Source organism: Calliphora vicina, chromosome 5 (genome assembly GCF_958450345.1).
Source record: "Calliphora vicina chromosome 5, idCalVici1.1, whole genome shotgun sequence".
Taxonomy (NCBI): Eukaryota; Metazoa; Arthropoda; class Insecta; order Diptera; family Calliphoridae; genus Calliphora; species Calliphora vicina.
In genome coordinates this window covers 2085686-2109508 of record NC_088784.1, presented here as the reverse complement: position 1 = coordinate 2109508, position 23823 = coordinate 2085686, and the positions used below count along the sequence as shown (strand labels likewise).

The following is a 23823-nucleotide window of genomic DNA, read 5'->3' as shown; positions in this document are numbered from 1 at the left end:
AATTGGTTGAAATTACTCTCTTAAAAAGCGTAATTTCAAATATCGAAGAATGGAATTTGAGTTTCATTATAATTTTTAAATGTTCACAATATTTATAAATTACTGAGATTATTTCTCATTGATCATTTCTAACGTATGTATTTGTTAAGCTTTTAATAAAGTAGAAACAGCACAATAGATTAAAAGAGGTGAGGTATGTTATTTCGAATATAAATGTTGCATTAGTACTGAATTTTTTCGTAACTTATTCGAATATAAATAAACTTGTTTTGCTCAAAAGCTTCATTCATGTGCTACCTCGGATAATTAATTTAATTACTATTTGTCACGTTATGAGATGTTTAGAACGGAAGGTGAGAGCAATTTTTAAACAAAGTTACTCTCTTTTTACCAGAGTTGCCGATAATTCATTATATAAAAAACTCTATTTCCCATTTTAGCTGCAACAATTGTCTGAAAAGTAATTATTTGTATTCATTTGAAACCAGAGACCGAAAACAATTCGCCCATATAACATAAAACCCAAATTGAGATTTATATATTTATAAGATGATTTTTATTTACATGGTTTTGTTTGATTTTTTTTTAAATTGCGTAAGAAAAGTTTTGATAATTTTTCATAAAATTGGTGAATTTTTGAAAAAATTTAGATTTTTTTTTGTAAAATTGGAGATTTTTCTAATGTTGTCTTTTTATATCAATCACATTGGTTAATTTTTTTTTTAAAATTTTCGATTTTTTAATTTTTAAAATTGTCGATTTTTTGTGATTTATATTTCATGTTTCAACATGAAACAGTTCGCAAATAAAAGTTACAGATTTAGGAAAAAATAAATTATAAATCACTCATTTAGATTATTTGTGTTTGTTTTTTTCTGTTTCTCTCAACCACTAACATGTTCTCTAATAAATCACTCTCTCAGTGATATAACACAAAAAATTATTTTTAAATAGCTGTGAATGAGAATATACCATTGAAATGAAAGTCTCTGGTAAAAACCAATTGCTAATGAATGATAAAATAACTTGATCATGGTGTGATGACTAACAAAAATAGATGGTAGATGTTGCACGAGTTCAAATCTCAACTCAGCCAACAGCTTTTTCTTCTACGTCATAAATCGCTTACAAAATACCTTACTTCAAGGCAAATCCATTTAAGTATTATATTTTGGGATTAGCCATTTATTAGCATTTATTCCTCGTAATTAAGGGCCTCATTTTATAAAACTAAATGACAAACGTTTGAAGAATATTTCTATAAAAATATAAAATGAGGACCGGTCCTATAATAAAAATCATAATACAAATGTTCAAATTTATCATAAAATTATTTAGTTTTTTTCTAAAACTAAACATTGTACTATTTTTATACCATTCACCATGATTGGTAATTGATTGTCAAACCGTTTGTAATTTACACATTTTTCATTTGCGCCCCCATACTTTGTACTATTTGTTCTGGATCGTTATAGATAGCGGAGTCATGTCAGTCCGTCTGTCTGTTAAAATCGAAATGGGGTAAAATATTTTTAACCCATTTTTTTACCAACAATTTCACTTAATTTTTGTTCAAAATAAATTTTTTCAAATCTTTATCTTAATGTATACTATGGTGAAGGGATATATAAGATTTCATATAGCGTTCTTACTTGTTTATTCTCATAAAGTTCAGAATACGGTAATTGGTATTCGGTCAAACTCTGAAAACTATATAACATTAGGTTACGTTTTATAAAATGATCACCTCAATTAAAGAAATCATGATGTTCTTGCAAAATATAACATGTAATTATAACTTATATAGGAAAATATAATTCGATCCCAAATATTGGTTTCGATTAATCGACATTAAAAATTGAAATGGATGTGGTTGATCGAAATGCACATTTCCAAAAATTATTTTGTTTTGTTTGTTTGTTTTTTGTTATGGGTAACATTTTATTAAACAAATGTTTAGGCTTTGGCAACACCGCTGCTCACAAAAAAAAAATTAATTTCAATAAGTGCATGAGAATAAGAGAAAATAAAAACAAAGATTTTGTAGTTTACTAGCACACACATACATACAGTAGCGTTCAAAATAATAGCATGTTTAAAATATCTATTTTTAAACATTAACGCAACTCATATTAATAATAAAATATAGATTTTGATGTGCCTACTTATTTTCTAATTAACGATTAAAACGAATAGCGAGTAAACAAGATCAGAAAAAACAAATTTATTCGAATAGTTAAATAAAATATATTTAAAACCAGACAAATTTTATTTTTTAATAAAAATACAAAATTAATAATATATAGATGTAAATAAAATAAATAAGAACATTTTAATTATGTAAAGTCTCGTCAAATATTTTATGAAATACTTCTTAATTGAAACCCTTTAGATGCCAAAGTAATTTTACATTCATAATAAGGTGTTGTTTATTATTAATTGGAAAAATCAATCTAACTCTATTGCTGATAATTTAATCTTTCCTAGGTTTCGTTTAGTTTCGTTTCTTAATGTTCTGATCTTGGTGTGTTAAACCCAAGTCGATTGGAAAATTAATGTAGAAAGTCGATTCTGATAAAATGTCCAATGTAACCAACCTGGAATAACATATACTATTTATAAAAACAATTTGTATACCCATTAGTGGAAGGGTATATATATATAAGTTTGTCATTCCGTTTTTACATTTTTCATTTGTGAACCCACAAAGTTTATCGTTATACATAGATAGCGGAATCGATATAGTCATGTCCGTTTGAATGTTGAAATCAAATTTCCGTAGCCCCCAAAAAACGAGGACAACTTCGATTTTTTACCAATTTTTGATCTATGTATGTATATCTGGATTTCTAATTCATTATATAGACAATATGGATATCTAACAATAGATATTTTAAAGATCTTTGCAACGACGTATATAACGTCATAGTACGTCGGACTTATGGGTCAAAATCGGAAAAAATATTTTTGAATCCGAATTTTTTTTTTTCACCAAAAAAAATTTGTTTGCATATAATTTTTTTTTCTAATAAAATTAAAAAAAAAAATTAAAAAAATGAAAGAAATTTTGAAAAAAAAAAATTAAATGTTACTCTGATGCATTTCGACTAGACGACATAGGAATCAAATAATCAAACCGTAATGGTATTAACACATTTTTATGGTGTGTCAATTAATTGATAAAAATAAAACGAAAAAGTTGTTTTGGTTTATTTTGACCACAACTGTGAATAGTATCGGGCATTAAATAACGGATATGAAATTTAAACGTATCTAAGAAGTAAAAATCGTCAATTGTAGGTAAAAAACAAACTTTTGAGACTTAATTCTACAGCTACTCAATAAGTTGAACAACAAAAGCTTTCACAAAGAAGAGACAGATAAATTAAAAAAGCTCGACGACGAGTTCATTGTCATACGTTTGTATATGTGTTTTCATGTGTGTGTGGATGTACAAATACACACATCCCCTACTTGCATTTGTGTGTATGGATGTTTGTGCTTATAAATCTACAAATACTTGTACAAAATTCCATTACCAGTCAGCAAGCAGTCAGTCTCTACTAAAACACTTGACTGGTTTCGTATTGAGACATGTTTTTTAGCAGCTAAAATCAATTTACATTTTTAGTATAAAGTTAGCATTAAACAACGGCACCACCGACGACCACAACAACGACAAAAGACAATATCAAAATAAAATTAATAATAATAATAATAAAAACATACATACATACAAAACAACACATCCACACTATAAATAATAACAATAAAATACTCATAGTACAACAAATAGAACAAATTTTAATAAATCAAAATACTCTTACGAAGAAACAAACACTCTTCATCATCATTATCGTACCTACCCGTAATTATTATTAATATGTATTCAAGAAGCCTCATTACTTAGATAATACTTTTAATATTAACGCGATCGTATCAAAAGCAACAACAACAACAACAACGAGTAAATACATTTTAGTACAATAGTTAGTTATCTTTTAATTTTTTTTCCATCTATCTATCTATATATCTTTCTATCTATATCTACGGTACATAAATGTATACATTCAGACATACATTTGTATGAGCACATACAGATACTACATACATCCATACATCCATACGTACATACTATTAAAAATAATAAAAATAAATAAATAAATGAAAAAAATTAAAAAAAAAAATAAATAAATAAAAAATACATATAGAGTAGTAGTTAATTTAAAATATAAATTGCCAATTTACTATACTCAGACAGTCGGACTTGTGTTGTGTTGTTGTGGTGTTCGAAACGCAAAGATATGTTTTTCGAATTTGTTTGTGATTGTGATATTTCTGTTGTTTAAGTAGTTGTCTTCGTAGTCTAGTTTTTTCTTTCTTTCTTTTTTTTTAAATAAACTGAAATAAAATTCTCTTACATTTTGCTGAAGGAAATACCTCACCACATTTACAAAAGATTGATGAGTGTAATCATTGATTATTATTATTAGTATTATTGTATTATTAAGCTCTTCATATGATGGTGATAATAATACTACATTCATAGTTAGATAACAAAGGCCATTTGTTAATGATAATAATAATAATACTGGTGATGAGCAAATGTTCAAGTTATTTATTCAATAGAAGAAGAATATATTTATAAAAACTTGAATGAAGAACGACAAAATAAGAGTGCAAAAAATTTAAAATAAAGAATTGGGTAAAAAAACGAACAAAACTAAAAAAAATAAACGTATTAAAAAGCAACAAAAAAGATACAACAAAAAAAAAACACATATTTAAAATAAAATCACGAATAAAAACGCGAACTTGGACGACGATAAAATGAACTAGCGTACGAGTGAAGTAATGAACAGATGAACAACAACAAAAACGACGACAACGACAACAAATACTTGTAAAAATTCTCATGTTCACTTGTTTATTTGTGTTGGTTTGGTGTGTGTGACTTATAAGCTCGATTTCATTTAGTGATGCCAATGTAGCTTTTCTATGTGCCCGTTTTAACGAGTTTTGTTTTTCGTTTTCAATAATAATCAATAATAACACACAAATAAAACAATGTAAAATACAATACATATCTACTATCTACCTATGTATAATTTAAAACAAATCAAAAGTGGAATGAAATAAAAAGTGTTTATAAATTAGTATTTATTTTGAATGCGTGTATTTGAGCCTGTGTGTGTTTAATGTTGTCATAACAGTTTCAATTTATTTATAAATTTATTTATAAATACAATTGAGAGAGTAGGTAAAAGGCATGGTACCATGTTTTTTGACTCAAAGCTCATTGGCCTTATTATGTATTAGCTAGTATGTATTTCGAAAACTGGCAAAAATAAATCCATGTTTTTTATTCTCATAATTACCAAACTTAATTCGCTAAAAATAATAACAGTTATTTGTCATAATTTGCTTGAAGTGGAAAGAGAGACAACTCATAAAGTTTGCATAAAAGTCTACATAATTAATAAAAAAATAAAAATCATGAAAACGTAATTAATTGGCTTAAGAATTTTATAAAGAAATTGAAACCTAAAAATGTATGCATATAAATACCAACAATAATAAACAAGTGACAATAAATATATAATTATATCGAGTTATGTTATGTACGTGTATTAAATCGGGGATGGAAAATTATTTGTAATCTTAAAGTAATATTGAGAGAATAATAAATAAATACATAAAAAATTACATATTTTAAATTAGAAAATTTTTTAAATGACTATCGTCATTTATTCAGACGTGTTCAAAATGAAAAATTGTAATCTAACTTTCCTTTGTAGAAATTTACACACAAAAAAAGTTAGTTTCCATACATGCTTTGTTCAATAGATAATTTAGTGGAAATTTGCATAAAAGTGAAAATATTAAAACATCTTTTATGTAAAATGTGCAATAATATCGCGAATTAATCAAAATGTTACGATTAAAATGATAGTAAGGATTTCCAATTAAAAAAAATAATAAAATAAAATGACCATAACTAATTTAGAAAAAATAAAATCTATACAAAACTACATTCATCGCATTTGCAGCATGAACTTATTTTACAATAGCGAAAAAATAATATCATATTTTTAAACATACATACATATTTTTTAATGCTCTACTATGTATTAAAATATCTAATGTATTTAAATCGAGACAAAATTATTTTTAAATAAAATATATTCCTTTACATATGCTTTGCTCCTATTTTGCTATGTTCTTTAGATAACATAGATAAGCTACTATTTAAATCTAGATGAATAAAACTTTTAAAATTTAATATTATTGCAATGTAAAAATGTACATTAGTACTGAATTTTCCATCCCCGTATTTGATGCAGCAAGGGCTCAACTTGGTTAAATAAGAGAGAAAGAGAGAGAGATTGACAAAATAAGACGAATGAACAATTTTTTATACAAACAAAAAACAACAAACTACAACTAACAAATACAATTACCTTACGAAGATTGATACATTTATATGAGGAGGAGAATATTATTCATACGGTTAGATATTCGTTCATTCATACATGCACAAAACAATGTAGATAGATCATCACTTACATTACGTACTTGTATTACAAATCAGTCAAATCATATCTAATAAACTGTATTAGAAATTACTTGTTGACTAACTACTATATACATATACACTTCCTCTTTTCGAATTGTTTTTGTTAACGGTTTTGTTTTTATTGTTACTTGACAAAAATTGGCATCTAGCAATACAAAGACTTCCATTCCATCTATACATATTTTGAAACAATTAAACACAAATTTACTCAGCTCAATTCTTTTTAATAAGAATTAGTCACCCACTAAAGATAGATTTCAAATTATGAAAAGTGTTATTAGATTTTTTTTTTTAACTATTTTTGCTTCTTAATAATAAATATCACACGCGACAAACTGAATACATATGAATTATAGGAATAATAATTACTAAATCTACATAACCTACCTACATACTATATATATAATTAGTAACTTGGTAAAAAAAATAAGTGTTCGTTCGGTATTTATCTATTTGTGTAATTTGTGCATAGTATATAATTGAAAATTAAAGGCACCTACAAGAACAAATACAAGTACTAATTACGTCTGTATTTTTTAATTTTTTTTTTTATCTATTTACCACTCATTCATTTTGCAAACGCTGACAAATAGTATAAGAAAGATAATAGAAAAAGAAACATTTTAGTTTATTTAGTTTTTTTCTCTAAAATACTTACAAAAGAAAAAATTATTATTGGCGCGGTTAACAAATGTGTTGTTTCACTTAATTGAGAAAGTTTTAAGAAAAACCTTTTCATTTATTTGTCAAATCAAAGAAAACAAAAGTGGTTAGCAGCAATGCACCCATGTGAGAGACTGGCTTGGAGTATATAGGAAGAAGTTCTTGATTAATATGGGCCAGACTAGTAGCATACACAGCAATAGCAACAATGTCGACATTACTGGCAGCCAATCAGCGCTTTACAGAGAGAGAAAAAATGCTACCCTACCGGGAAAAAATGCAACAAGTGGAGACGGTGCTACCTGTCGTAAGGTACTTGATTTACAAATGCATGCTGGTGATCGCATACGACCCGTTACCATGGCTGCGGCCACCCTAACAAACTACAATGCCGAAAGTGAATTGAAAAAACTGGAAATTGTGTCAAAGCAGCATACAGAGCAAATGAGTTCAGCTATTGAGAATGGTTATCACAAAACCGATTACTGCTACTACCGTACGCCACAGGGTAATTTTCACAAATTGCCCACAGATTCATATCACAAAATGAGCGAGGGCTGTTACGTACGTTTGCCCGATGGCAACTATCGCCGCTTGCACGTACTCGATAAGGCCAATGCGAGTAAAAAGCTCTTGGACTCTAACTTCAATCGCAACTCGCTAACAATTCATTCCAGCAGCAATGACGGCAGTAGCACAAACAATAACAGCAGAAATATTGTGACTGCCGGAGACAAAATGCAAGCAATGTCGCTGCATCAACCGCAACCGCCACCCACCAAAGTAAAGAATCAAATGTTGAAGTTTTTAAAACGTTCCAAATCCCATACACCAGCTACTATCAAACAATTACACAGTTATAACAAGGAATTTAGTTACATTGATAGAAAGCTAAATGCCAAATTAACACCACACGAAGGCGTCACATCGCTGACACCAGTGAAGGAAGCTGGTAACATTCCGTCTACCAATAATAAGGTGGTAATCACAATGATGGAAAATGGTGGTCTGCCAATAATTGCCACCAGTAAAGCAGAGAAATCTAAAAAACACGAATCGGATAGTACAGCTAAGTCAAAACTAAAAAAGGTAATTAATTACTACATGCAAAATAAATATGAAGTCAAATTAATTTTGCAATAATAAACCATGTCTCTCTGATAGTATTACATATCTCGGAAATTCTTTGATCATTGATGATTTTTAAACTTACTTGTATGTATTTATGTATTTTAATTTAATTGTTGTTTAACTTTTTAAAGGGATCTCCTAATATGGCTATTCGCAGCAGTGCACCAATGCGTTGGCGTGCTACCGAAGAGCATATTGGCAAATACAAACTCATTAAGACAATTGGCAAAGGCAATTTTGCAAAAGTTAAACTAGCTAAACATTTGCCTACCGGTAAAGAGGTGGCTATTAAAATTATTGACAAAACCCAATTGAATCCGGGTTCGCTACAAAAATTGTTTAGAGAGGTAAGATATACATTTAATACATATAATATTTCAAGTATATATTTTATAAAATTGGTTTTCTCCCCAAAATTACTTATTATGAACATTTAAGTTATATAAACTAATGACACTAGCTTGAAATGAAGGACACTGAGCTGAAAAATTGACATAAACCATTGTCATGGTGTTTCAAACAATTTTTAAAGATCGCGAAAATCGATTAAGAATTATAAAATATTCGAAAACAATATCTTAAAAAGAGGACTTCGTTATATGCTATAGTTTTGAAGCTCCTGAACGAAAATCGTACTGGGCAATTTCAGATCACTACATTTTTCAGTTCAAAATTATATCACATTCATACACACAATATTTGAATATTCTTCGCCATGAGTGGCAAGACATTTTTCATTTGCGACCTCATGAAGTATATAGATTCTAGATCGTTATAGATAGCGGAGTCGATAAAGCCATGTCCGTCTGTGTGTTGAAATTAACTTTCCGATGACCCCAAATAACTTACATACATGATTTATACATCAATATATCCGCTATAGTCCCGCTTAGGTTGCTATTTAAATTCGGGAAAAGCTGCCCACAAATGGCTGAGATATTTCACTTCGATTTTGTTTACCTATTTTTATCTACAAAATGGAAATCTAATGATAAACATTTCAAAGACCTTTCCAACGACGTATATAACGTTAATTTGGAAAATATTTTTTAACCCGAATTTAAAAAAAAAAATTATTCACAAAATTTTTGTGCCAACATTTTTTTTTACCAAAAATAGTTTTCAATCTTTATCTTAAATCATATTTTGGTGAAGGGTAAATGAATTCGGCACAGCGGAAAAAGCTCTCTTTTACTTGTTTATGTTTATGACAGTTAGTAAATTTGTGTTATTGATACTGAGGAACTACAATTTATTTTTAATTGTTATTAAAACTGACCGTCACCTAGCGATGGATGAAATAGCAATCAACTTCACTGTCATTCATTCCGACGTTAAAAATTTTACTTGACTGTCCTAATACATAAAATATTAACAAAATGAAACGTAGTTTATTTCAAGTTCGATAATTTGTAAAAAAAAAAAAATTAATATATTTCAGGTCAGAATTATGAAAATGCTTGATCATCCCAATATAGTGAAACTTTTCCAAGTTATTGAGACCGAAAAGACTTTGTATTTGGTAATGGAATATGCCTCTGGTGGTGAAGTTTTCGATTATTTGGTATTACACGGCCGTATGAAAGAAAAGGAAGCAAGAGTGAAATTCCGGCAAATTGTTTCAGCTGTGCAATATTGTCATCAAAAACGTATAATACATAGGTATAATAAAAACATAAACTTTGAAATGTTTATTTGTATGGTGTTAAAAAATAAATTAATGTTTATACTTTTCTCGCAGAGATTTAAAAGCTGAAAATCTGCTGTTAGATAGTGAGTTGAACATAAAAATAGCAGATTTTGGATTTTCAAATGAATTTACGCCTGGTTCTAAGCTGGACACGTTTTGCGGCAGCCCCCCATATGCCGCACCCGAACTATTTCAGGGCAAGAAATACGACGGTCCTGAGGTTGATGTTTGGTCCCTAGGTGTTATACTTTATACCCTAGTAAGTGGGTCATTGCCTTTTGATGGCTCCACTTTACGAGAACTGCGGGAACGTGTGCTCAGAGGCAAATATAGGTCACTAATACATTTTTTAACCTTAACTTTTCCTCACGCTCAAACCTATTCTAATTTGCTGAATTTAAAATTTTTCCTATTTTAAATTACAGGATTCCCTTCTACATGTCTACTGACTGTGAAAATCTTTTGCGTAAATTTTTAGTATTGAATCCGGCAAAACGTGCTAGTCTCGAAACGATCATGAGTGATAAATGGATGAATATGGGGTTTGAAGATGATGAATTAAAGCCCTATATTGAGCCAAAGCAAGACCTAGCCGATGTCAAACGGATAGGTAAGACGGGTACTGTATACAAAGCCATTATAATTAACTTCTTGTTTCCACTTTTAACTGTTTTATGTATACAAACATTATTATGTACAGCTGTTGTTCCCAAATTGAAATGTGAACGGACGGTCCGACGAACGAACGAACGCACAAACGAACGTATAAACATACCAAACAAAAATCAATATCAAATATAGAGTTGATACCTTTTCTAACAAGTACTTGATGATTATCATGTGTGTAAATAGTTTATAATGCTTCTTTGTTGTTCACTCTATCAAAACCTTAATCTTTTAAATTTGCCCACGACCTGTTTATTTTTTGTGATCATTTGGTTGTTAGAAAAGGTATATCTGACTCACATTCATACGACATACTACGATACGATACATATCATATGCTCAACATCATTATCATCTATACTACATTTATTCATCCATCACCAACAATAATAACAACTATGGCACATCGGAACCACCAACCAACCAACCTCTACCTAACATCACTTACTGTTGTTCCAAGTGTATATATTACTTTTTTCTCTTGTTTACGTGTAGCGCTCACAAGTTTGGATTTTTATCGTTGTATATTATGTATTTGTATTTGTATACTTTTTTTTTTTCTTTGAATTTGTAACAAAATGTTTTATTTATCGATCACGATTTGCTCTGTCTCTCTCACACAACACTACACTAGCCTTATTTGCCTTCTTCTACATAAACTTCATCAGCTTGAATACGTAGTTGTAATGTTTCGTATCAGTATAAGAGATACTTACTACGTAACGTATGTACATGTATTGAAAATTTCATCTTAATTATAGGAAACCCCATCAAAACCGAAACATACATTTAAAAGGATTTAAGACTCCTTAATATGAATACAATATATACTACAGACATACTACATACACACTTCTATCATTCTATAGTCCAAATTAAAAATGTGTTGAAAAAGATGTAGGAAAAAAAGAAAATTGATAAAAAAAAAAAGAAAAAATTCCGCTTGTTCATAGAAATTGTAGTTAAATTTGTTTAGCACTCGTGTTGAGTGTGACTTCGGCGGCTGTGTTAATTTATACAACAACTACATATTTATATATCTATCTACTATATCAGAATTATCAGATTCATATACAAGAAATTTAAAAATATCTACTATTATTACTTACTATTAGCATGTAGCGTTCATTTATTTTCATAATTGGCATGGTAAACAAAACAAGGATTGATTAAATATCATAGAGTACTTTATTTATATGTATTTTGTTTCCAAAATCAATTGATTTGATTGGAGGTGTGAAAATTGTTAATTTTGTTGAATTATTACTACTACTTTTTAATAATATGTATTTTAATATGTATGTTTAAAGACCCCTCTAATGCTTCAATGTCTTTTCCACATGTCTTCTCTCCTCTCTTGTCCCTAACAACATGATCTGGGTGCTATGTGATTTGGACATTAACTCACATTATAGAAGCTCTTGTTGCAATGGGCTATAATAGGCAGGAAATCGAAGCTTCATTATCACAAGTTCGTTATGATGATGTCTTTGCAACGTATTTATTGCTGGGAAGAAAAAGTACTGATGTAAGTAGCAAACTGAAATATAAATCTCTCTGAATAGAAAGATTTAGATGAATGTTGATGATTGATGATGTTGATGATGATGATGATTAAAACGAACTTTAATTATAGCCTGAAAGTGATGGTTCTCGATCTGGCTCTTCACTTTCTTTGCGCAATATATCTGGTAATGATGGGACAGCTATATCTGCAAATGCTTCTGTGCAAAGCCCAACACACCGCGGTGTCCATAGAAGCATTTCTGCTTCTAGTACAAAACCAAGTAGAAGGGCATCTTCAGGGGCTGATACACTACGTACGTTATTTATATGTATATTCTAATTTGTTTATTTAATTTTGTTTTTGCTATTTTTGTGTGTATTTATTTGTATTGAGAAAAAAATTAAATTCTTTGTGTTCTTTTCGTTAAAGGTGTTGCTCCTGGTAATACAGCTGGTCAAGTTGCTACCACAGGAACAGCTGGTACCGTTCCGTCCAGCACTAATTATGCAATTGCTGGTACTGGATCATCTGCAGAAAGATCTTCAATGTAAGTTTATTTGTATATACATACATACATACATACATATGTATGTATATAATTTTTTCACTGATTTTGCAATTTGATATCCAACATAAATATTTAATTGAAGTAATTTAATCTGTGCAATTGTATTCATTTTTGGAAGAATACATGGAAAAGTAAAATTAACAAGTAATGATAATAATTTTTAGAAAACTATCAACAAAATCTGAGTTAAATAGATGATTCCGTTACAGAAAAAGGCATTACTATCAGCTATGGGTCTGTAAAGTTAATTTACGTTTCAATGTAATCTTCTAAAATTATTACATCCGAACTTGAGCCAGATTAAATTACTTCAATTAATTATAATTTGATAAGTTCGAATGAATTAAAAATACATATAAATAAATCTTGGACATTTGTTTACAATCCTTGAATTAACCTTGAACTTTGCAGAGTTTCCATAACAAATGTTTTATATAGGCATAGTTCAATAAAAATTAAATTCATATCGAGGGACTATATTCAAAAGACTCTATCTTAAATTCTACATATAAATTATTTTATTTTTTTTTTATTTTCTTCATTATTGGCAATTTTATTAAATACAGAAGGATTTTTTCTTCGGTTTAATATGACATTCCGAATGAAATTTTTGTTTTACTTTTTCTGAAGAAGCGAAATACGGAATTAATTCCACTTTCGATCGGATTGGAATTCTATGACAGACCTTTAGGTTTTGAATTCAGAAATATAATTATGTTAAGATAAATGAATTACAAAAAAGTCAATTAAATTCCAAAAAATAAGTTTTTTTTCTTTGAAATGTGGGCTTGTTTGCTGAATATTTTGCCATAAACAAAACTCGTTTTCCAGGAAGTCTAAGATAGAGGCTATTGAATATAGTCCCTCCATATACATATGTAAATTTATAGACCCTTATCAGCAAAATGTTGAATAAAATGCACTTTTAGTTGATAAATCATTGTTAAGTTGATGTCAAAACTGTCTGCTACTTTGTAATTTTCCTACAATAACTTTATTAATTTTTATATTTCATCACTGTTGCAGAAGTAGCAACTTTAAGCGCCAAAACACCATAGATTCAGCTACAATCAAAGAAAATACAGCTCGTCTTTCGGCCCAAAATCAAAGGCCGGCATCTGCCACACATAAATTATTAGCAACAGCAGATACATGTAAGTTCAAAGTTATACTTAATAATAATAATCTAAATAATGAGTGTAAATAACTATTTGTGTTTGTTATTTATATAAATTATATGTTATTTTACAGCTATTAGTAGTCCCAAACCACGTTCTACGCCCAAATACGATCCACCAAACAGTAATCGTCCTTCGGCTACTGTAAGCATGATGCCACGACGCTCAACAACTCTATACGAGAAGACTTCTTCAACCGAGAAAACAAATGCAATTTCAACAGATTCAAAGTATGTATACGTCGTGTCTAAATGTTTTCCGCTTCATTTCCTACTCCTGTTACTTTACTTTCCCATAACCATCCTCAACATTCTACTTCTTCTTGTTCTTCTTTGTCATTTTATTTTAAGTATTAAAGTACTTGAATCAATCACTCATTCCCATATTAATTCATTCATTCACTCACTCACTCATTCCTAACACTTTTGTCTAAATGTTGTTTCAAACATTTCAAAAAGCAAAGTACATATACATATATGAATGTATGTATGTCTCCTCATATCAAATCTGTTGTTTATAACAAACACTCTACTACTCTACTACATTATATTTCATTACTATACTCGTACTACTAATTAATAAAAAAAAAACATAATTATTATTAGTAAATTGGTGGATAGCATTAAAACAACTTGATCAACATCAACTCCATAAAGTTTCTTGTTGCTCTTGGGTCAGTTTTAATAAACATGCATACACGAATTATCTTATGGCTTTTTATTAGCAACAAATCAAAATCAAAAAAATAAAAATTATTATTTTTAGGCCTTTTGCTCTTTTTAATAATAAATCTCACATTAAAAACCATCAACTTTGACAGCACTAATTATTTTGATATTTCATTTTTATCTTGTTATTTTTTTATTTTTATCATTAAATCAATTGTAAAACTTCTTTTGCAAACAAAAAAATTATACTTCTAAATCTTCAAAATGGTTCTACAATTAAAAATGCCCTCAAAAATCTTACAAATCTCGGTGAGTATATAAAATAATCTAAGACAATTCAATACTACTTACTAGTTAATCATAAAAAAAATCTATTTACCAAAACAAAAGAGATAACTAAATTAATGCTTATTAATTAATTAATTACAAAGCAAAACAAAACAAAAAAGGGCTATAATTTAATACAATTCAAGTTTTATTTATTTCTTTTTGTTTTGTTTGTTCCTTTTTTATACACGTTCTAAATATGGAGTATATATCAAATTAATATAGGAGCATATCTAGTTTAGTAGGCGGCTTACTCGTTAGGGTGTTAAGTAGCATATTTTCTTTTAACGTTTTTTTTTTAACAAGATATGTTGTTAGATAGATGGTATAAGAAGAAAGAAGAAGTCTTGTTGTTAACATTTTTTTCTGTCAAAGGATAATTTTTGGGTTGGTGATGATCAAGTATCACTCACTAACTTTGTGAAACTTTTAAATTAACTTTTTTCATGTGTTTTTGTTTTTTTGTATTATTTGTAAATATTTATTATTTTCACCTTTTCACAAGATTTAGTTTTGTGTTTTTTTTTGTTTTTTTCCGTTTCAATTTATTTTATTATTAATTTTTGTAATCTGTCGTCTGTTCAACAGCCACAACACACATATGTATGTACATATTTCGTAGTAGTCGTAGTCTTTGAAGAAAATGTGTCGTACATATTTACATTATAATTTTAATCTCTAAACATTTACATTTATATATATATATACATAAATTTATATACATACGTACGTATAACATGTTCCTAATTTATTGATTTTTATTTCGATTTTTGTTTCTTTTTTTCTTTCTATTTAATAATTTTCTTTTTGCATGATGACACCAACCACAACCAAAAAAATAAATAAAAAATCGCGATCACCAAACAACAACAAATTCATCATAAAAACAAATAATAATGATAATAATAATAATAAACTAAATGAAAAAAAATAATCAATTGCTTTGGTCGCTGCTCGCATGATTTATTCTAAAAATATTGAAATGAATTCTATTTATTGTATTTTTTTCACCTGATTGTTTTTGGAATATGATTGTGTATATTAAACCAAAAAAATAAAAAAAATATAACCCGCAAAATGCCACTACTATAATAATGCCTTAATAAACCAAACAAAAATTATGAATGAATGAATATGAACCCATAGCGTGTTCAACGATCTTAGAGTGACATCGGCTGTTAAATCTGGCAGACATTTTCCCAGGAATGTTCCATCACGTTCAACCTTTCATTCGGGTGAGTTTTGCTTAAAACCAAATCGATACAATTCCTAATTTGATTGTTCAAAAAAAGTTTTTTGTTTTTTTGTTTTATTACAATTAAGATAATTTTAATTTGAAGATTTTTTTTTATGAAACAGGTTATAAATAACTAACGTATTAAAGAAATAATTTTGCTATGTAACAAAGTGTATGAAATAAAATTTGATTTGATTTGATTGATATCAGGCGTGATAAAAATTAACTTTAATCGAAAATTTAATAATAATATTCAATTCTAATTTACATATGTATGTAAGAAGTTCTCTTCTTGTTCTGTTCTGTTGTGTACCGTTGTTCTGTACTTTATGGGAAGAATGCACTTTTTTTTGCTAGATTGATTGTATTGTGTATTCTTCATCTACATGTATATCTCTGTATCCACTACTACTCTAACTACCTATCTCTACTTAAATCTTAAATATCTTTGTATTATTTTTCATTCGTATTATTTTCATATTTATTTAACTCGATATATACAAAATACACAAACAAAAATCTCTTTGCTCTAACCTGTTTCTTTCTGGTTATGCCATGATAATTGATATAAATAATAAATTGCAAACGAACAATCAAATTAAATTAAGCTATCACAAACAATTTCTCTCTCTCTCATATCATATCATTTCAAATCATTTATTTGATCATTTACTTTTTTTTATTTTATTATATTCATACATACATACAATACATATATTTTATTATACTTAGTTTTGTTTATTGATCATAATATAAATAATATTTTATTGATTGATTTCTTAAATTTAAGTTATTAGCTATTTTTTGCATATGCATACATATATGTTTTTAATAATTTTATAGTTTTTTTTTATTGTTTTATTTACAGTTAATTTTTAATTAATTCCTTGCTTGAACTCATGTTTATTTTTTAATTTGTTTAACCTATTTCAACCAGGGGATGTTTGAACAGGAATGACTAATGAAAATTAGTAATGCTAGTAAATAATGTAGTTTTCAATGACTAATTTACACTAAAGTACATTAGCTTAAATGCAAAACCCTGTAACTAAGGAAAAATTAAAAATCAAACTTCTATCAAACATTTTTTAGAATGATGTGATTAAAAGGCATAAGTTAAAATAAAAACACTTTACTTTTTGCTTATCTTGTAAATTATTTAAAACTGGGGTTTTGCATATAAGCTAAAATATTATTAGTTATGTTAGGATGTCACCATTTATATTGAGCCAAAGTTTAGTTTGCTTTTAGATAACATTTCTAAATATATTTTGGTTCTAAGGCAAAGGCCATTTCACTTACTGTACATTTTAATGAGGCCAAATTAATTGATAGCGCTCGAAATGTCTATAGTATATAAATTCAGATTCAAAATAAAAAAAAAATTGTTAAAATTCACTAACGTATTTATTGGCTTAAATTCATTAAGAATATTCCACATAGGATTCTACCTAGTAACTGATGTTATTAATTTCATCAGTTACTAGCTGTCCCGGCAAACGTTGTTCTCACAGCTCACACAAAGTTTGAAGACTCCCACAATAATAGTACTCCACATATGCAATAATAAATAAATAAGAGGGTTGCGGGTTGAATTCCCGCTGTTTGTGTTTGTTTTTATATAAAAAAAATACACACAGCCTCGAAAGTGAGTAAATACCACAAATTATTTGATTTTTTTTTTTTGTTGAAGATAATGAAAATCCTCAAATCTATTCATTGATTAAAATTTAAAAGTTTCGGTTTGTTGGAGATTGGTCTAAATAATAGATTCGGTTGTGAAAAAAGATTTAAGTCGGACTATAATGATTTTCATAATCTTAAAAAACTCAAAAAATTCACTGGTGTTTACTTACTTTTGAGGCTGTGTGTATATTTATAGATTTTTATAAATATATGTCATTCCGTTTGTAATTTCTACATTTTTCATTTCCGACCCTATAAAGTATAAATATTCTGAATCCTTATAGATATCGAAGTCGATTAAGCCATGTCCGTCTGCCTGTCTGTCTGTTGAAATCAATTTTCTGAGGACCTCAGATATCTTCGAGATGGGATAATGGGTCAAAATCGGAAAAATATTTTATAACCCAATTTTTTTTTCAAAAATTTTTTTCGCTAAATATTAAAAAAAAAAAATTTGAATTTAAAAAAAAATTTTAAATTTAAAAAAACAATCGAAATTTTTTTTTTCCAAAAAATTAAAAAATGCAAAAAAATAAATTTTGTTTACCTGAAAATTTTATTTTGAAGTATAATTTTGTGAAGCCTATATAAGATTCGGCACAGCCGAATATAGCTCTCTTACTTGTTTTATTCTAGCATCAGTAATCAGTCGACAAATAAAATTATGATCGTAATAGCAGAATTTTTGTCAACCCAACTAAAATTTTTCACTGTACAACAATAAAATTAGGTCATTTAGACTGAATCAGTCGCTAAATAATAAATTTGACTTAATACATATTGAAATTTTAATTTAATGTGCTTAAGATAACCTTAAAACCAATATAAAGTTCAATAGTACGCAACCCTTATTATGCCTAGACTATGTCAAGATTTATATAATCTTGCGAATACCTCAAATCCTCGTAATCGGCTCGCTGCCAACATAAAGCCATTGTCGCAATATTGGAGAAAGGCTTTGATTTCAAATCATTCTCAATTTGTCATCTAACCTCCGTATTGGCTGATGAAACAAAAAAAAAACATTTATTATACACTTCACTTTTTATTAAATAAAAAAATAATAAATAACACGGAATCTGAAGAACCTAAAACAAAATTGATGAGAATAAAAACCATTCCGAACAAAATGTGTGACAGGACTGTGTATCTGGATTACTAAGTCATTAACATAGACAATATGAATACATATATAATAATAGAGATTTCAAATACATATCCAATGTCGTATGTGAAGCTATAGAAATTCGTACCGACAATGAGTAAAAATTTGGAAAAATATTTTTTAACCAGAATTCTTTTGTTAAAAATTGTTTTCAATCTTACCTTAAATTATAATTTGGTGAAGGGTATATAATATATCGATAGCTCTCTTACTTGTTTTTAAGCTGAAAACATGTAATTTTAGAAAATCAAGGTAGCGAATTGGCATGGCTTCGTAAAATCGTTCGTATGCCTTATATCAGGGCAATTCAAAGCTGGCATATAGTGTATTTTAATATTTCTAAGTGCTTTTGCAATATTTCATACGTTGTATTTATTTAAAAAAAATAACGGAAAACAATAAAGAAAATGAAGATATAGAAAAAAGAACACACATGTATTAATTAAAATCAACAAGTCATTTATCTTTCATTTTATTTATTACACTAAATTCCTTTTAATTTATAGTCTTATGCACTGTGAAAAAGAGAGAAAATTTTAAATACTCATGCTAAACTTAACCAATAAATGTGTGTTCAATACAAAACAATAAACGGTAACTGTTTGTCTGTCGTATATTATATTTTAGTGTTAAAAATTACCAGCAACAAAATTTGTGTGCGTGCATAAATATGTAATGTAATGTAATATGAAATACTAATTAAAATACAAGTGCTGATGTGCAACTGCTATGAATTGGCCTATTGTCTTTTTCAATTACGAGCAATTAGTAGAAACAACCGATAGTTTATGATGTATTTTTGTATAAATAAATTGAATTGCTGTAGATGGATTTAAAAATAATTAAGAAATTATCTGTAAAAAAAACAAAAATAAAAGTAAACTTTTCGTGTTACAGAAACATGCCAAGTTTTATACTATAATTGGAATTCTCTCTTACTTATGTATTGTATATTCAGTTAGGTTTGTAAATACATACATACATACATACGTACTTACACACAATTAGATGCAATTTTTGTAGAATTTATTTTGAATTGAAATTTTAGCTTTTGAACCTAGTATTTATCTATTTATATGTATGTATGTTTTAAAGTCAATATGTATGATGTATGTATATTGTCCTGCGAACGAAAGTTAAGTTTTTAAACAATATATACACATATGTATATTATTAGATAAGGAGGCCCTTTTTCTGATATTGTATAAGTTGCTTTTTTGTGCAAGTTACAAATTTATCTTATAACTTGTATATTGATTGATTTTATCTGTTATGTTTTTTATATGCTTTTATTTATTTATTTTATTTTTTTTTTCAATTTAACTTCGTAGGTCAAACTAGGCCACGTAATAACACTGCTTTGGAGTACTCAGCCACAGGTGGTGTGCCCGGGGAGTCTCCTCATCCAGGTCGCATGAGTTTCTTCTCAAAACTCTCCTCGCGGTTCAGTAAGCGGTAAGTGAAATTCAATTAGCATTTAGTGAAGTTAGAGGTAGAGAATGTCTTTTTAAAATAAAAAAAAAAATATAAAAAATAAAAAAAAAACTTCAAACATAACATATACATACTACATACGTTTATAAAATATGATATATGTATTTGTTTTGTTGTGTCAAGTGTAGTAGTGTATTATGTAGTTGTACTTACTTGTAAAATATTCTAAGTATTTACTCTAAATAAAAGCTGTTCATTCAAAGAAGAACATTAAATTATGATTAATCTAAAAAATGGACCTGTCAAATTAGTTGCTAAGCTTTTTCTTCTAATTTAAAACATTTTCAAAACATGTACACATATTTGCAATCATCATAAAATTGAATTTGAATAAAATGTTTCTGTTTTGTTGCATTTTTTATTTGAGTTTGTAACCATTAATACATTTATTTATTTATTATTTATTAATTAATCTTTATAATTATTAAACTATTTTGTTTTGTTTTTGTTACCCATTTAATTTGTTTAATCCTTGCTTTCCTTAAACTGTTAATCCTTTAATCTTTAAATATGGCTCAATGGATTTACTATAACAAGCACCCCATTTTTAATTTAGATTCCAAAAACTCAAACATTAAGCAAGATATGAATTATACACACTCCTCCTAAAAGATATATGGATTGATTGATTGATTGCATAAATAAGACATAATTAAAAGAAATAATGTAAAATTCATAAATAAAATAAAAAGTTATAATTGTATTTGGATCGCATGTGCCACTTTAAATATACAATACAAACGAAAGTAACAAATATTGAATGAATGGAACAAAATGCATCACTGAAGACCAAAACGAAGGGAACGCAGTTCTGTTAAAGAACAAAATAATACTACTACTACTAATAACAATTAAAACATAATTTATAACGTTAGTATAAAATCGAATCGAATAAAAAAGCAACAGCTATATACATTCAACAAGATTAAATATATTATAAATACAATTATCATTTATGTACATACATATACCTACAATGTGCATGTTTGTGGATGCTCCACAGGATAAATGAGAGAAACAAAAAATACATCATGATATCAACTGGAGAGGCTGTTAGATTATATAAAAATTGTGTACTTTTAATTTGTAAATGAATGAAATGTATATATACACTCTATTTGTTAAATATTTTGCCAAAATTTATAAGATAAATCAGCAAGCAGCATATACTTGATTTACTTTGAAAATTACACCAATTCTAAATTTAAATTAAAATCAACTAAGAAATGGTTATAATGGCTACAAAATATACTTGCTATTAAAATTAAACGCTGACTGCTGAATTTGTTGTTTGTATTCACTGGATTTTTGTCTTCTAAATAAATAGCTAACTAAATAAACAAAACAGCCATTAAATACTTGATAAAATTTTTATATTTTCATTACTTTTGATTGGCCTACACCGACAACATCGATAATAAAGTTTAAGTACACCTAATATGTTAAGAAAACCAAACACATATATTTTTCTTCATATTTTATTTGACTCATCACTTAATAATACAGTGTTCCAAAAGTAATCTGACTTCTTCAAATCTTTATGGAGCGTATTTCTAATCGTTTTGATCAGTTTCAAAAGAGTTCTTCTCGTTTTGAAAGCTTTTTTGGACGACCAAACTACGTAAATTATTTTGGCGTCATGTTTAGTCATCACAGGAATCTCTCTTCTCGCGAAAGCAACCTAAACAAAACAAGTTTCATTAAGAAAATAAATAACTCTTTTAAACACTATTAAGGAACAATTAACTAATAGTTTCATTAAGAAATTACAAGGTGTACTTAAACTTTATTGTTTCACTGTATAATCGGGAATAAAAGTCGGTATTGCATTCTGTCAGCTCCTTAAATATGTAATCCTAATTGTAAAAAGCTTTTTTCAAAACATCTTATTATATTTTGGCCCAATAATTTTCAAAAAATTAACCTTATTACATATTTCTATTTAAAATTCTAAGTTTGTATTTAGTGTAATGTTAATTTAAATTATTATGTATTACTACTATTATTAAAAACCTAAATGTAAACATGTTAAATTGCAATACGTTCTATTTGATTGTTGCTTACACTTACACTCTTTCAAGTTATAAATATTTCAAAATAAAAACGATGTTTTTTCAATAAAAATATACAAGTGTAGTTGCACACTAATATTATGAATTAACCCAACTGTCTGCTATTAGTTTATTTATTCCTTAATATAAATAATCATCTTAATAATATGTGCAATGCAAAATAATGTGTTTATGTATTTATTTATTTATGTATAACTTCTATTCTATTATTAATATTACATACATATTTGTAAATTAAAAGTCCATCCATCTACTTCTATTCATATTATATTGTAGTTGTAAAAATAAAATGGTCACATGCGTCAAAAACTGAAATTTCAATTAAAAAAAAGTAACAATAACAAAGAGCTTAACATTTTCCAAATAAATAAAATTAAACAAAAAAAAAATAAAATAAAACCTAACTGAATAGTTTTGTCTCTCACATTTGATAGTTAGTTAGCGTTAGTTAGTTAGTTTGTTAGTTAGTTAATATTGAAGGAATACAAATGTAAGTTTCGTTAGTATGCGTATTTTATAAATGTATCGTATATAGTATATAAAATATGTTCATTTAATTGCAAGCCAATCAAATGATTTATGTTTCAAACAACAATAAAAACACTATAAATTTATTTGAAAGGGACGAAGGAAAGCTATTTATTAACTACAAATGCAGCAATAGGCAGTACGATTGATTATACATACATTCTAAACATACTCAAATTGTTGGGATTTTTTTTTCATTGAACACTTTCTTTTCTTGTGTTATATGTATGTAAAGACAATATGAAGATTAATTTAAAGCATTTTTGAAGAAGCGAAATAAAATACATACATATAAACAATGTTTCAATTTCCTAATTAAATATCATTTCATTTCATACTGATACTGATATTTATAGATAGAATGTATGATGTCTGAAGAAAGTTTAATTCTAAGTTTACACATTAGAATGTATAAAATATAATTGATGTTCAATCAAACTCACATTTTTCTGCTGAGTAACTTGATGTTAAAAGTTTAACTATGTATTTCTGCTACAGCCATTTGCTGCAATTGCAACTAGAAGAGTTAATGAAAACCTTTACATCGTGTTAGGAGTACAATTGTTGTATTTGTTTTTCTTTCATTTTCTTTTTTTTATTATTTTGTAATGCTTATTATTTTTTATGGTGTTTTAATTATTGTTTGTTAAACTTTAAATACGACAG

The 23823-nt window shown here is 27.6% G+C and overlaps 1 protein-coding gene across 14 annotated transcripts in view; it reads left to right on the top strand.

The window, feature by feature from the left end:
* Positions 1-23823, top strand: part of LOC135959600 (serine/threonine-protein kinase MARK2) — a 45277-nt gene that overhangs the window by 11144 nt on the left and 10310 nt on the right. For 3 of the 14 annotated variants that reach the window (XM_065510580.1, XM_065510571.1, XM_065510572.1), the window contains exons 3-13: positions 8503-8718; positions 9813-10033; positions 10113-10394; positions 10487-10680; positions 12143-12255; positions 12364-12547; positions 12664-12781; positions 13829-13956; positions 14054-14210; positions 16122-16210; positions 20395-20518. In XM_065510580.1, coding sequence (XP_065366652.1) covers positions 8503-8718; positions 9813-10033; positions 10113-10394; positions 10487-10680; positions 12143-12255; positions 12364-12547; positions 12664-12781; positions 13829-13956; positions 14054-14210; positions 16122-16210; positions 20395-20518 — 1826 coding nt within the window. Of the gene's footprint in view, positions 1-4199; positions 4706-7334; positions 8330-8502; positions 8719-9812; positions 10034-10112; positions 10395-10486; positions 10681-12142; positions 12256-12363; positions 12548-12663; positions 12782-13828; positions 13957-14053; positions 14211-16121; positions 16211-20394; positions 20523-21113; positions 23029-23823 lie in introns of those variants that run through there. The other 11 variants (XM_065510568.1, XM_065510578.1, XM_065510575.1 and 8 more) reach the window with 9 other exon arrangements.